The 14,106-nt window shown below is 45.0% G+C and overlaps 1 protein-coding gene across 6 annotated transcripts in view; it reads right to left on the bottom strand.

Moving 5' to 3' along the window:
• Positions 1-14,007, bottom strand: part of THOC5 (THO complex subunit 5) — a 33,709-nt gene extending 19,702 nt beyond the window's left edge. Inside the window, exons 1-9 of one of the 6 annotated variants that reach the window (XM_060122117.1) lie at positions 13,191-14,007; positions 12,417-12,658; positions 11,628-11,702; positions 10,283-10,414; positions 7,532-7,675; positions 6,304-6,417; positions 6,058-6,155; positions 4,040-4,186; positions 2,310-2,424 (exon numbers count right to left, since the gene is read on the bottom strand). In XM_060122117.1, coding sequence (XP_059978100.1) covers positions 2,310-2,424; positions 4,040-4,186; positions 6,058-6,155; positions 6,304-6,417; positions 7,532-7,675; positions 10,283-10,378 — 714 coding nt within the window. In that variant the 5' untranslated portion in view covers positions 10,379-10,414; positions 11,628-11,702; positions 12,417-12,658; positions 13,191-14,007. Of the gene's footprint in view, positions 1-2,309; positions 2,425-4,039; positions 4,187-6,057; positions 6,156-6,303; positions 6,418-7,531; positions 7,676-10,282; positions 10,415-11,627; positions 11,741-12,416; positions 12,848-13,190 lie in introns of those variants that run through there. The other 5 variants (XM_060122113.1, XM_060122114.1, XM_060122115.1 and 2 more) reach the window with 5 other exon arrangements.
• Between the last annotated feature and the right edge of the window lie 99 nt (positions 14,008-14,106).

Raw genomic sequence — 14,106 nt, 5'->3', positions numbered from 1 at the left:
ATTAGAACTTTCACATGGTGATGGTGGGAATTTCAAAAATCAGTACAATCACTTTAGAAAATTGTTTCACTGAATACCAAAACTAAATATACGCATAGCATACTATGATCCAACAATTTCATTCCTGGGTATATATTCAAAAGAAATGTGTACACATGTACACCAAAGGACACGTGTAAGAAGGCTCCTAGTGGCATTATTCGCAACAGCCCCAAACTGGAAACACCCCAAATCAAACACTAAACATCAACGAGAATAAATGAACTCCTGGTACTCACAACAACCTAGATAAATCTCACAAACTGTTGAATCAAAGAAGCCAGACACAGGGCTTCCCTGGTGGTGCAGTGGTTGAGAGTCAGCCTGCCGATGCAGGGGACACCGGTTTGTGCCCTGGTCTGGGAAGATCCCACATGCCGCGGAGCGGCTGGGCCCGTGAGCCATGGCCGCTGAGCCTGCGTGTCCGGAGCCTGTGCTCCGCAATGGGAGTGGCCACAACAGTGAGACCGCCTACCGCCAAAAAAAAAAAAAAAAAAAAAAAAAAAAGAAGCCAGACACAAAAGAATATGTATTATATCATTCCATCTATTTAAGTTAAAAAACAGGCCAGGACTTCCCTGGTGGCACAGTGGTTAAGAATCCGCCTGCCAATGCAGGGGACATGGGTTCGAGCGCTGGTCTGGGAAGATCCCACATGCCGCGGAGAAACTAAGCCCATAGGCCACAACTACTGAGCCTGCACTCTAGAGCCCGCATGCCACAACTACTGAAGCCTGTGTGCCTAGAGCCCGTGCTCCGCAACAAGCCACCACAATGAGAAGCCCGCACACCACAACAGAGTAGCCCCTGCTCGCTGCAACTAGAGAAAGCCCGCGCGCAGCAACGAAGACCCGTAGCAGTCAAAAAAACAAAACAAACAAACCAACAAAAACAGGCCAAGCTAACCTGTGATGTTAGAAGTCAAGATTAAAGGTTATGGGGTGGGGGGACAGTGACTGGGAGGGGAATAAAGTATCTTCTGGAAAATTGCTAATGTTCTTGATTTGGGTGATTACACAGATGTGTTCACAAATGTGTACACAGGGAATTATCCACTGAACTGTGAGTATGCTTACGAGTTGTATGCTTTTCTTTATATAAAATTATTTTTTTTAAGTAGTATATGTACATTTTTTTTTAAAGTTGTATTCTAGTTTATAAGGCAAAAATTCCCAGTTCCCAACCACCAAAGGTAACTGTTAATGGTTTGGTGTGAAAACATACTTTTCTAAGCACATACATGACTTACACATATATACAGCCATTCGAATACTTTGTAAATGAAGGTATACAAATGGGATTATACATGTTCTACAACGTGCAGTTTTTGATTTCATAATTTAATAGATCTTTCTGTCCAGTTATTCTGTCAGTAACAGGATGCTCCATACTTCCATTATAGGTGTAAGACTGAACCACACAAGAATTTATTTAACCTGTACCCTATTTAGGAGCATTCAGTGTTTCCAGTTAACAGGAAAAATTGAAGTACAACCAAAATTTTTAGTTTCTGATTTTTGTCCCATATGAAGTGTTACTGAGCATATTTGTTAACTCTAATTCTATGCCTAGAGTTGAAGAGAAGAAATGTAGATCTTGCCAAATCCTACAAAAGTGAATTTTCAATTTCACTAGGGTCCTTTTACAAAGTTCCTCCATATTAGCCATTTACCCTGCTTTATCAAACTATATTTAGATCAAACTTGGCTTCACAAAGCAAACAAAAATCAGGTCACCCATATAGAAAGAAATTACATTTTACAGGTAAAGTGGGGACTTTTCCTCCTAAGGTACCTAACGGTTTTCAAATATGAGTAAAGTTCTTTGCAGAGCAAGTAGATTTGCTGAGCAGCTGGCCCCTGTGGTGCAGTCAGGGGGATCTAATAGACATCTGTGGAAGCATGCTTAGATACCTGGGGACTGTGGGCTGGCGGAGATCACACAAGGTGTAAACTAAACTTACAGTTTGTGAAAGCGTTTTACCCGGAATAGGCGCTGGTGAAAAGAATACGCCGAGGTACGTGTGTGTATACGTTCCAGAGCGAATCCTGCTAGCAATTCCTCCACACAGGACACAACCTTATCACACCTGCTGTGGGCATGCAGACGGGACCATCCTTGCACTGTGCTCTAACACTGATTAGGGTAACAGACCCGACAAAACCCACAGGGTGATGTGGCTGCTGGAGGCCTCAGGTCAGCAATGTGCCACTGAGTGGTGAAGGCAAAGCAAAAGCCGAGGAGGTGGCAGGGTGTGGGGAGACCCTCACCTGCATGATGCTGTTGAGACGAGGCTGGAGGCTACTCAGGTACTCCTTCTTTACTTCAATCTCCTTAAGGATCTTCTCCTTGTTGGACAGGCACTCTCGGTACTTCTCCGCCAGCCTGTTGGGGGAAGACAGAGCACTGTCGCCTGATGCTCTCCAGGGACACCCCAACACACCTGTTCACTATCAGACTCTACCTAATGACAGCAGTCACGATTATCTGCTAATGTTTACCTAGCACTTACTATGTGCCAGGCAGTTTGGAAAATGGTGTACAAGCATTATGGCATTTAATCCTTATAAAAACCCTGGAAGATAGGGACTTTTTTTTATCCCCGAAGGAGGAAACAAAGGCTCAGGGAGGTAGATAACTTGCCCAAGGTCATCCAGTAAGAGCAAGCACAGAGCTGGGCTCTGAACCCATGCCTGTCTGCTCCAAAGGCTGTGCCCATGACCACTGGTATCACCTACTGCTCCGTTTCTTGCCTCAGAGGCTAGACCCAGAACTTTCACAAATATATGGACTCAGCAGCTATAGGACACAAATGAGGCCCATGGACCTGAGTGGGGCAGAGTGGGGATAGATTCCAGACCAGAGCCACAGGAATGGAACACTTATGGCTTAGCCAAGGGCAAGTGATGTACTGGACAGGGGTGTGACAGGCCAGCCCCATCTGCTAAAAAACTGACACCAAGTCCCTAAGATCCAGACTCAGTACTTATTAAATTCATTATGTAGACCAAAGGCACAAAATATACTCAACAACAGAAAAAGGTAAGGAATTAAAAACAGCAGCTTCTCTGACAGAAAACAACAAATGTGCCAACCAAAAGCCCTGGAACTCGTGTACAAACATGAAAGGGAAAAAGGTCACCATGATGGAAGGGATGCAACCATAAAAAGTTCAGGATGGGGCTTCCCTGGTGGTGCAGTCGTTGGGAGTCCGCCTGCTGATGTGGGGGACATGGGTTCGTGCCCCGGTCTGGGAGGATCCCACGTGCCGTGGAGCGGCTGGGCCCGTGAGCCGTGGCCGCTGGGCCTGCCCGTCCGGAGCCTGTGCTCCGCAGCGGGAGAGGCCACAGCAGTGAGAGGCCCGCATACCGCAAAAAAAAGAAAAAAAGTTCAGGATGAAAAAAATATACATACCATATTCTAAGGAAGATCTAGATTAAATTATACAGTATAGACATTCTACTTACGGTTAATAAATAAAAGCTCTTTATTAGTACAAAAAGTTTTATATGTAAAGGGGTGCCTCAAAGCATTATTTATAATACCAAAACAATGCAAACAACTTAAAGTCCAATTCAATATGGGAACAATTATGTGATTTACAATTTACCCTGGAATGTTGTACAACCTTCTAAAATAATGTTTGCACAGCTTTGCAATACCACACAAATATGCTTACAGGTGGGGGAAAAGGCAAAAAAAAATCAGATTAATAATACAAAAGGTATTTAGGTCTTAGGCACTAAAATTTTAAAGAAAAGGTTACTCTTTCACATAACGGCGTTAAGCAATTCCGACCCCACTTATGATGCAGTTCAGTTGGTCAAGTGTGAACTGCTAAGTGTGAATTAATCACAAAACGGGATTTGGTCTTAGAGACTATTCTGCTGGTTCCACAGTGCTTTGCTATGTGATCCTGGGTCAGGACAAAGCACTGTCCCTCATGGATAAAGGTCCGTGTCTGCACAGGTGAACAAGGGCAGGAAGGAGGAAACGCTACCTTTTCCGCTGCTCCAGCTCCCAGTCCAGACGTGCAAGGGTTTGCTGGTGAGGGTCTCCCATGGTGACTTCCACCTTGCTGATATCTGGAGGAGCCTCCTTATAAAACTCCTCTAAGCTGACCAGATCGATTTCTTCGTGCTTTGACCTGCAGTCAAAAACTCAATGTCAGGGCTTCCCTGGTGGTGCAGTGGTTGAGAGTCCGCCTGCCGATGCAGGGGACATGGTTTGTGCCCTGGTCCGGGAAGATCCCGCATGCCGCGGAGTGGCTACGCCCGTGAGCCATGGCCGCTGAGCCTGTACGTCCGGAGCCTGTGCTCCACGACGGGAGAGGCCACAACAGTAAGAGGCCCGTGTACCGCAGAAAAAAAAACCCAAAAAACTCAATGTCAAGCTGCTGCCCTCAGAAACCCAAACTGTGGCTTAAACAGGCCCAGAGTTCCACCCCGTGTACGTCAACTCAGCCCTGGTCTACAGCTACCCAGGAACCTAGAATCCAGTCTTCTCAGCAAATGCTCATTAGCAGGTGTTTCAATGTGAAGAGAGGTAGTTGGTGACATGCCACAGGATCCTTATCCATGTTGCCCAAGCTTTATATCCATGATTTAGCTGAAAACCTAAAAATACACTTATGAAATTTATAGACCTCTCCAAGCTGTGCAAGAGAGCTAAGAGCTTAAAGAATCAAATAAAAACACCATGGTCTAGGTCTAGACTGTCAGGTTGAAACCAAGAAATGCCATTTAACAGGAATAAACATAAGAGTCTACACTTAAGTTCAAATTATTAACTGCCTAAATATAGCATGGGGAAGATCCAACATAATATGATCAGATGTGAAAAGATCTAGAGGCTCTAACTGTTGATGTACAGTGACACACAATAACTGAGATGGGGATTTTTATCTCCATTTTTCAAATGATAGAGGCTTCCATCAGTAAGCAGCTTGCCCAAGGTCACACAGCTAGGGAGAGGGAGAGCTGGGATTTGAACCCAGACTGTCTGATTCCAGGGCCCCTGATCCTTCCACATGGCCACCTGCCTCGCTACAGGGTTTGCTGGCTTTCATCTGAACAACGGTTACAGGTGGAGCATCCTATCTTTCTTCTTTTTAAACAGTACTATTTTTGAAACTTCTTGTAAGTCTTAAACTGAGAGTTTATTTCCTCCATGAACCCTTCTCCCAGGTTCCCCCAATGATAATATCTTATCTAAGCATAATACATTGTCAAAACTAGGAAACTGACAATTGTACAATACTATTAACTCAGGTACCTGATGTGGATTTCACTTCTATTAGTATTTAAATATTATTATGTGGATGGACTCGTGAAGCAGATAAAGAAACCTCTCAAAAATCAGCATACACCAGACCCAATGCCTAACGTGGTCCCCCTCATCCCAAGTTTATTACAAATAAAACCTGACTCCTTACAGTTTACACAAATAGATCTGACAAGGCAAGAACACGTTCCCTTCTCTTATTTTGTCTATTCCTTCCTCTTTCACATCTCTCAGCTTGGATTTGCCAAGGGGCATCACAGTTTAAGGACACTGACAAACTGTAGTTTGTTCACCTAAAGGCAGCTAGGCAGCAAGAAGTTCAGGTTCCAAATAATGAAATCCAGTTGCAAAAATGAATTGCTGGAACTTTAGAGAGGAAAGCTGGGCCAAAAGGTTAAAAAGATGTAATTGGAAGTGAGCTGCTCCCATACAACGTGCTCAGGAATCAAACTGGTAATGCAAAGGCGCTGCCTGCTGGGGAGAGACAACTGTTTTTCACCAGGTTCAGAGCACAAAACTCAAAAGGGTCAGACAGGCTTCTGAGGTTCTTTGTGCAGCCTGGAACTACTGCTTCCAATTCTCCCACTCAAAGTGATCTATTCAGCCTTCCCCCAGATCCTGTAGTCTCCAAGGGCATCTGACTTCTTTTTAAAAAAAATGGCTCATACTGAGCTATGTAGGAAAAAGCAGTTACCAACAGACCATCTTGCCAAAGCCCTGTGCTCCAACACTCACTTAAACTCCAGACATTTGGTGATCTCCTTCTGCAGGTGCATCACCTCATACAACAGGTTCTGGAGCTGCAGGTGATAGGCGTCCACTTTCTGCTTGGCCTGAAAGGAGGACAAGGTCAGAGGTGAGTGGGGCAAGTCGGGGTGGGGTGGGGCAAAGCAGAGCAGCAGCAAACTCAGAAAAGGGGTAAAGGAGATTAAAGATGGGATGAGAAGGAGGAAGAGGAGGGTTAAATCTCTCAGCTCCTACCTCATGAGTCTGATCTCTTCCTTTCTTCAACCTGATGTGGGCTAATCGGTTAAGCTTTTTTAGAGTCATGAAATGCACACAGCTCTGGATCTTCCGATCTTCGATCTCAATTGCCTACAGGCCAAAAAAACTGGTAAAGACCTTGACAACTGGAGCTGGCTCAGCTTCCTTCAGCCCCTCACTGCTCATCCTCATCCAGAGTCAAAAACAGACACTAGGGCTTCCCTGGTGGCGCAGTGGTTGAGAGTCCGCCTGTCGATGCAGGGGACATGGGTTCGTGCCCTGGTCTGGGAGGATCCCACATGCCACGGAGCGGCTGGGCCCGTGAGCCATGGCCACTGAGCCTGCACGTCCGGAGCAACGGGAGGGGCCACAACAGTGAGAGGCCCGCATACCGGGGGGGAAAAAAAAAAAACAGACACTGGAAGGAGCTCAGAACCATAAGAAGTGTCGGGGGAAATGGAAGAATGACTGTATAAGGGAATGCTTAAGGTTCCCAGGCATAAAAAACTAATTTCTACTTGGACCAAAGTAACAGGAATCAAAGATGGAGCAAAGGCAGCCAATGCAAACAACAGCTGTCTCTACACAAGGTACACAGAGATCCTAACAACGACAACATCATGCCATACAACTTGACCTCTGTAAACAACATTATAGAATAATTTAAATGAAAATAGCAGAATTACAGCTGTAAAACTTGACTACAGTAAAATAGATAGAATGTAATAATCTTAACAATATTGGCCAGTATAAGAACAAATAAGTGAGATTCCTGGAAAAATATGGATTGTTTTATTTTGAACTTACCCATTTAGTTTCAGTCACACTGTTTTGCTTCTCTGCTCTGAAACCTTTTTTTTCATTTAATATTAATACTTTAATTTTTGGTCTCTGATTTATTTGTACATATCTAGCCTTATAATAGCAATGGTGATTGACATGTACCATAATTTCTCCACGCCCAGCACTTAATAAATATCATTTGGATGAATTATCAAATTACAGTTATGGAAAACATTAATTATCCTGTACTTTCATGACTGTAATTGATGACTGGGTGGTGATGTTACAATAAATTAATAGGCAGGTCTCTGGAGCCCTCAGGCTCTAACCCCATGATGATGGCAAGACATAAGACCAATATAAAGAAGGGCTCTGATAGGTGCGAAACAGGTCCATCCATGCAGACCCACCAGGTCCGTGTCCTCCCAGCCCCACTCCTTACCACATCCTTGCCTCCCCTGCTCTTCAGGTCCTGGATCTCCGCCATGAGCCTCTGCAACTCCTGGCACGTGTACTTGTACAGCTCATAGTCTCTGCCAGGGTCCCGCAGGTCCACCTCAGCCTCCTCGCTGTAGTATTTACCTTCCTGTGGAGGCAAGGATATAGGCCTTGGGTGGAGAGTAAAAGTCTCTCTGTTGGAACAGGGACACTTGGCTGAGATGAGTAACAATGAAGCCCCAAATCAGGTCTCTAAAGGATCTGATCTGCAAATCAAATGTTTTTCTTTTTTTCAAAATGGAAAAGAATTCCTCTTTTCCTCTTTCTGATTATAAAGTAATGCATGCTTGGTGTCAGAGATTCAGAACATAGAGAGGAGTATCAAAAACAAAACGAAAACTTGCCTATAATCTCACCTCCCAGCCTGAAGTAACTCCATTGTTAGTATTGTGGATAAATACATTAAAAAAATAATTAAGGGCTTCCCTGGTGGCGCAGTGGTTAAGAGTCAGCCTGCCGATGCAGGGGACACGGGTTCGTGCCCCGGTCTGGGAGGATCCCACGTGCCGCGGAGCGGCTGGGCCCGTGAGCCATTGCCGCTGAGCCTGCGCATCCAGAGCCTGTGCTCCGCAACGGGAGAGGCCACAACAGTGAGAGGCCACAACAGTGAGAGGCCCACATACCGCAAAAAAATAAATAAAATAAAAAATATAAATAAATAAATAAATAAATAAAATAAAATGGGATATTGTTCATGCTATTTAGTGCAATTTCCCATCACAATAAATATAAATCTCCATCAAAATGGCTACATATAGATGAACCAGAATTCATTTAACCAAATTTCTACTGATGGGTGTTTAGACGGTCAAATCAAGCTTTAGCAGAAACTAAAATATCCTAATTGGTCTCCCAGACTTTGGAATAAACAAACACATCTCTTTAAGAGAGAGTCAGTTACAATTAAAAATATTGCATTGCATATTTGAAAGTTGCTAAAAGAGTGGATCTTAAAAGTTCTCATCACAAGAAAAAAATTTTTGTAACAACTATGTAACACGTTGGATGTTAACTAGACTTATTTCGGTGATCTTTTCACAAAATAAACAAATATCAACCATTATGTTGTACACCTGAAATTAATATAATGTTATATACCAATTATACCTCAATTTAATTTTTTTAAAAAAGAGTCAGAATCAATACCTCCCAAAGGATAAGGTTCTTCGTTAATTTTAATTTCCTAAATCTGAGGAAAGCATCATCTTCCATTTAAGTTGAAGCTGGTATGTTTCTCTATTCTAGTTAAAAAACAAACAAAAACCACAACCAACCAAAAAATCAAGTTAAGTCATACAATCTATGGACTGGGAGAAAATATTTGCAAGCGATGCGACCAACAAGGGCTTAATTTCCAAAATACACAAACAGCTCATACAACTCAATAACAAGAAACCAAACAACCCAATCAAAAAGTGGGCAGAAGAGTAAACAGACATTTCTCCAACGAAGGCATACAGATGGCCAAGAAGCACATGAAAAGATGCTCCACATCGCTAATTATTAGAGAAATGCAAATCAAAACTACAGTGAGGTACCACCTCATGCCAGTCAGAATGGCCATCATTAAAGTCTACAAATAAATGCTGGAGAGGGAGTAAAGAAAAGGGAACCTTCCTACACTGTTGGTGGGAACGTAAACTGGTGCACACTATGTAAAACAGTATGGAGGTTCCTCAAAAAACTAAAAATAGAGTTGCCATATGATCCAGCAATCCCATTCCTGGGCACATCCAGACAAAACTCTAATTAGAAATGATACATGCACCTCAACATTCATAGCAGCACTGTTCACAATAGCCAAGACATAGAAGCAACCTAACTGTCCATCGACAGATGAATGGATAAAGAAGATGTGGTGTATATACAGACAATGGAATACTACTCAGCCATAAGAAAGAATGAAATAATAGCATTTGCAGCAACATGGATGGACCTAGAGATTAGGTACAAAGTGAAGTCAGTCATAAAGAGAAAGACAAATATCATATGATACCACTTACATGTGGAATCTAAAATATGACACAAATGAACTTACTTACAAAACAGGTTCACAGACACAGAGAACAGATTTGTGGTTGCCAAGGGGAAGGATGGATTGGGAGTTTGGGATTAGCAGATGCAAACTATTATACATAGAATGGATAAACAACAAGGTTCTACTGCATTGCACAAGGAACTATATTCAAGATTCTGTAATAAACCATAATGGAGAAGAAAAAAATTGTTAAGTCATAAATTAGCTTGACAGATTCAAGGACAGAGAAACAGCAAAAGAAGAACCTGCTGACTACAACAGCACTCAGGCCTCAGAAGACGTTCTTTAGCTACATGGTTCTGGTACTGTCTCGGTAGCAGACCAGGGATGTCACATCTCCAAAGCCTTAGTGGCCGCTGCGGATGGACTGCCTTCTTCTGACCATCAGGAAAGCTGGAGACACACACCATACTAGAATGCATTCTCTGTTCAGGCACTAATCGTGTCTAGTACAGGCTTGTTGGTTCTTGGGATGCTGCAGCTAAATCTGATATGGATTCTCAGGTCTTGAAGAGCCAAGGGAATTCCAGGCACCTGGTCAAACAGAGGCCACCTGGGAGGTTACGCCTATGATCCTCGGCTGCTGCAAACCCACAGCCAGGTGCTTGGCCACGAGCTGCAATTTCTCAGCAGCACAGCAGCCCTGGCTGATCTCACCTGTTCAATGTCAGAACGATTACGCTTCCCTTCAGCTGGAGCTCCATCACTTCGGATCACTTTGGGCTTTCGTTTTTTGCTCGATTCCGATGACATGGTTGTTTGGTGAAGTCAGGAGGAAACAGCAGAGACCTGTTAAGAGGAGAAAGCTTCTGAGCTTTTCCAGAGTTGGAACTGGAGATTTTCCTAGAGTCAGAATACTGAAGTCTAACTAGCAGTTGTGCCCGCTTACACTCTTGGTAACTCAAGAAAAGTCATCAACCCTCCAAAGCCTCAATTTAATCCTCTGTAAAAAGCAGAATCATCCCTCAGACTGTTCAAAATGAACTCATCTTCCCCAACTCCACCTCCTTTAAAGGCACCACCACAACCCCACTGACCAAACTCCTCAGCCAGGCACATAAGCCCATTCTCAACACAGCTGATTGATCATTGTGTGCTGGACCTTGATCTAAGCACTTCAAAGGTATGTTCTCATTTGGTTCTTATAACAAGGATCCTCTCAGATATGAACAAGCACCATTTTACAGGTGAGAACACTGAGGGTCAGGAAGGTGAATGACTTGCCCAAGGTCACACAGCTAGTGTGCTAAAGCTAGGGTCCAACCCATGCCACAGCAGTGCTCCTGACAACTACGTTACTGTATCTTGTAGTGCTGCCACCATGTCATCTGGCGATGCCATCAACTCCCTGGTTGACGCGAAAATTTAAAAGAACAGAATAGGGACTTCCCTGGTGGCGCAGTGGTTAAGAATCCGCCTGCCAGTGCAGGGGACACGGGTTTGAGCCCTGGTCCGGGAAGATCCCACATGCCGCGCAGCAACTAAGCCCATGCACCACAGCTACTGAGCCTGAGCTCTAGAGCCCGCAAGCCACAACTACTGAGCCCACGTGCCACAACTACTGAAGCCTACACGCCTAGAGCCTACTCCACAACAAGAGAAGCCACGAAGAGTAGCCCCTGCTCACCGCAACTAGAGAAAGCCCGCGCACAGCAACGAAGACCCAACGCAGCCAAGAAAATAATAAAATAAAATAGAAAATAAAAAATTTAAAAGAACAGAACATACATTCATGGGCCTCTAGCGTCACAAAGTATCCTCTCTCTGCTACCTCTACTGACTGTCACCAGCAGCCTCTGAGGTGGGCAGCACTAACCCCCCTACCCCAGTGAATCTGTCACCAACACTTATTGAGGGAGCCAATGCCTCAACAGAGTTGTGTCAGAGAAACCCTGGGCTGGAGTCTCCAGTCCTCTATTTCATGGCTGAGTCCTGCAACAAGTCACTTCACTTTTCTCTGCATCTACTTCCTCCCATATCAAATGAAAATAGCCATCCCTACCTCAGAGGTGGCTGTGGACATTAACGCAGGAGGCGCTCCACTGGGGCAGGTGATGAAGATGATCTGAGAGCAGGGCTTTAGATGGTACACAAGTGGTTAATAATGTTAAACACCTACGGAGAAAGTTAATCCCTTTCAATTCTTTTTAGAAACTTCTGATTGCTTCAAGAAGAACGTGTCATTTCCCTAGTTAGTCTTTAACACCTATGAATGACAACGTCCTTTTGTTAACAAAAGGACTCTATCTCAGACCCTTAGACAATGAAATCTAGCCACAATTATTAACGATAACCTTTACATATTAAATACATTAATTTTTATCACTACCTTCTGCATAGGACAAGTGAGAAAAGTTTTCTATTTATGGTAAAGATTTAAATTTTTCTTTTAAAGTAAATTTAAATTTTAAAAGTGACTCAATTAAAAGCCTTTAGTAAACAATCGTACAAGATAAGTTGATTTTTCACAGAGGGACCCGAAAAGCGTTAAGTGTGCGAAATCCTGACTTTGGCAAGACAGTAGACAGTGCCTGGCACACACAAGCGCATAATAAATGTGAGCTGATATCACCACCACCGTGGTGGTCGTTATCTAGAAGCTGCCCCATAAGGCCTGACGATGCTGCAGCCACCATTTTCCACAGGAGGAAACTGAGAGTGCGGCGCCGAGCGGCCGGGGTCCCCGGAGAATAAGGACGGAGAACCGGGTCAGACCCCAGCCCGGGGACGCCCTCGGGAGGTCCGCACACCAGTCCCAGCGCGCCCAGCCCCACCCCGGTCCTCTCCTCACCACACTGCACCCCGACCTGTCGCGGCCAGCGAGCCACTTCCCACAGCTCCCGCACCACAGAGAAGCGGAAGGAAGGAGTGGCCGACCGGAAGTGAGGCGTGGAGGCCGGAAGCGGAGCGCGAAGGGTCCCGACGCAGCCACCAAGCGGTGCGGGTGGCTGCTGGGCTGCAAGGGGTCTAGGAGCTGGTGGCACCTGGGTTGTCTGGGCGGGTCCCAGCCGGCCAACAGCCTCATGCTGCCCTCTGAAACCAGGAAACCGAAGTTGCAAGGGCAAAGACTATGTGCCTCGTTCATTCTTTCCCCAGCGCCTAAAGCTATGCCCAGCAACTAGTAGGTGCTCGGCCAAGTATTTGTTGAATGAATTTGTCGAGAGCCCAAGATAACGCAAGAATGTAGTAGTGCCACGATTTGGACACTTGTGAATTTGCTTCCATAACCTGGATTCTTAACCACTGTCATACTCTCCCGAACATCCCACACTAGCGAGAGCAGCAAGTCAAGGTGGGCATTAATCCCATCTAACCCCGCCTCTTTCCCCCCACAAGTTCATCCCTATTTTAGGCCCGATTTGCCCTAGGACAGAGTCACAAATCTAACGCATTTGACAGCTTCAAGTATTTTCTACCCCTGGTATGAATTGTACTGATGAGGTTCAGTAAATCCTACTCATCTGAAGATAGAAACACTGATGTCCTGAATCCCTGGTTATGCAGTGTATTTCCTTCTGCCATAGAAGGAGGCCCTCCCCAAAAGTAGCTCAGGGAACGCAATAACCTCCAGTGGGGTAGATCAGCCAGGTGGACCTGCGAAGCTGGCCCTGCCTGGGGCACTTGCCAAATTTCCTTGCAGATGAAGAAAAGACACCATGGTTATAGTAAATATTTAACTGGTTCCATCAGTGACTCCACCACAAGTTTTCCTGAAACGGAGGCAGAATCAAGATACTCAGAAGTTCATGAGGTGTGGGGGTCACTGAGGAGGTCCCCAAAGTCACTGACCCCACTAAACACACCTGATGGCCCAGTGGAATGAGGGTTGGGCTGAGAGAATGTGAAGAGGGAGAAAAGGAATACGGGGTGAGGGAAATACGGGACCTAGTCCGTAGTTCTGCCTGCAGGAAGGCAATAGGGAGGGCAGAAGACACTCCCTGCACAGAAGGGCTGGAACAACTTGTTCAAGTTCTCAACCTCATTATGTGGGAAGAAAGAGATGCACCTCTCTCCAACTGTCTTGTATTAGGAACCCCTCCCCAAGTGGTCTTCTGTCATCTCTGTTCTATCTTCCCAATTCTGTATTCCAAATTCTTCAGTTCAAACCCAAGTTCTGAGTTCTAAGTTCTACCTTCTGGGTTCCTGTTCCATTCTGCTTCCCTCCCCCAGGTCCTTCCCAGCTCCCATCCCTTTTCCCAGCCTTTCTGGGTGGAATATGTGGATGTCCTGCTGACTTAGCTAACTTGAGGGTTTTCCCTTTTGCTTCTTGAGGCAGTTCTAGGCTTTTCTCCAGCAGAAGGGACTTGGCTCAGACTGTCCACCAAGTGGGTGGGCCAGTAGAGACCAGGGAATTCCTGAGAGCCTGGCCTGGTCTGACCTCCTCCCTTCCCACCCCACCTCTAACCAATGGACACACTACCTTTTGTACAACTTAAGCAAAGCTGAGGATTTCCATGGTGATGATTATGGACTGGTGGCCT

The sequence above is a fragment of the Lagenorhynchus albirostris genome, chromosome 14 (genome assembly GCF_949774975.1).
Source record: "Lagenorhynchus albirostris chromosome 14, mLagAlb1.1, whole genome shotgun sequence".
Classification (NCBI taxonomy): Eukaryota; Metazoa; Chordata; class Mammalia; order Artiodactyla; family Delphinidae; genus Lagenorhynchus; species Lagenorhynchus albirostris.
This window is presented reverse-complemented; position numbering and strand designations above follow the sequence as displayed.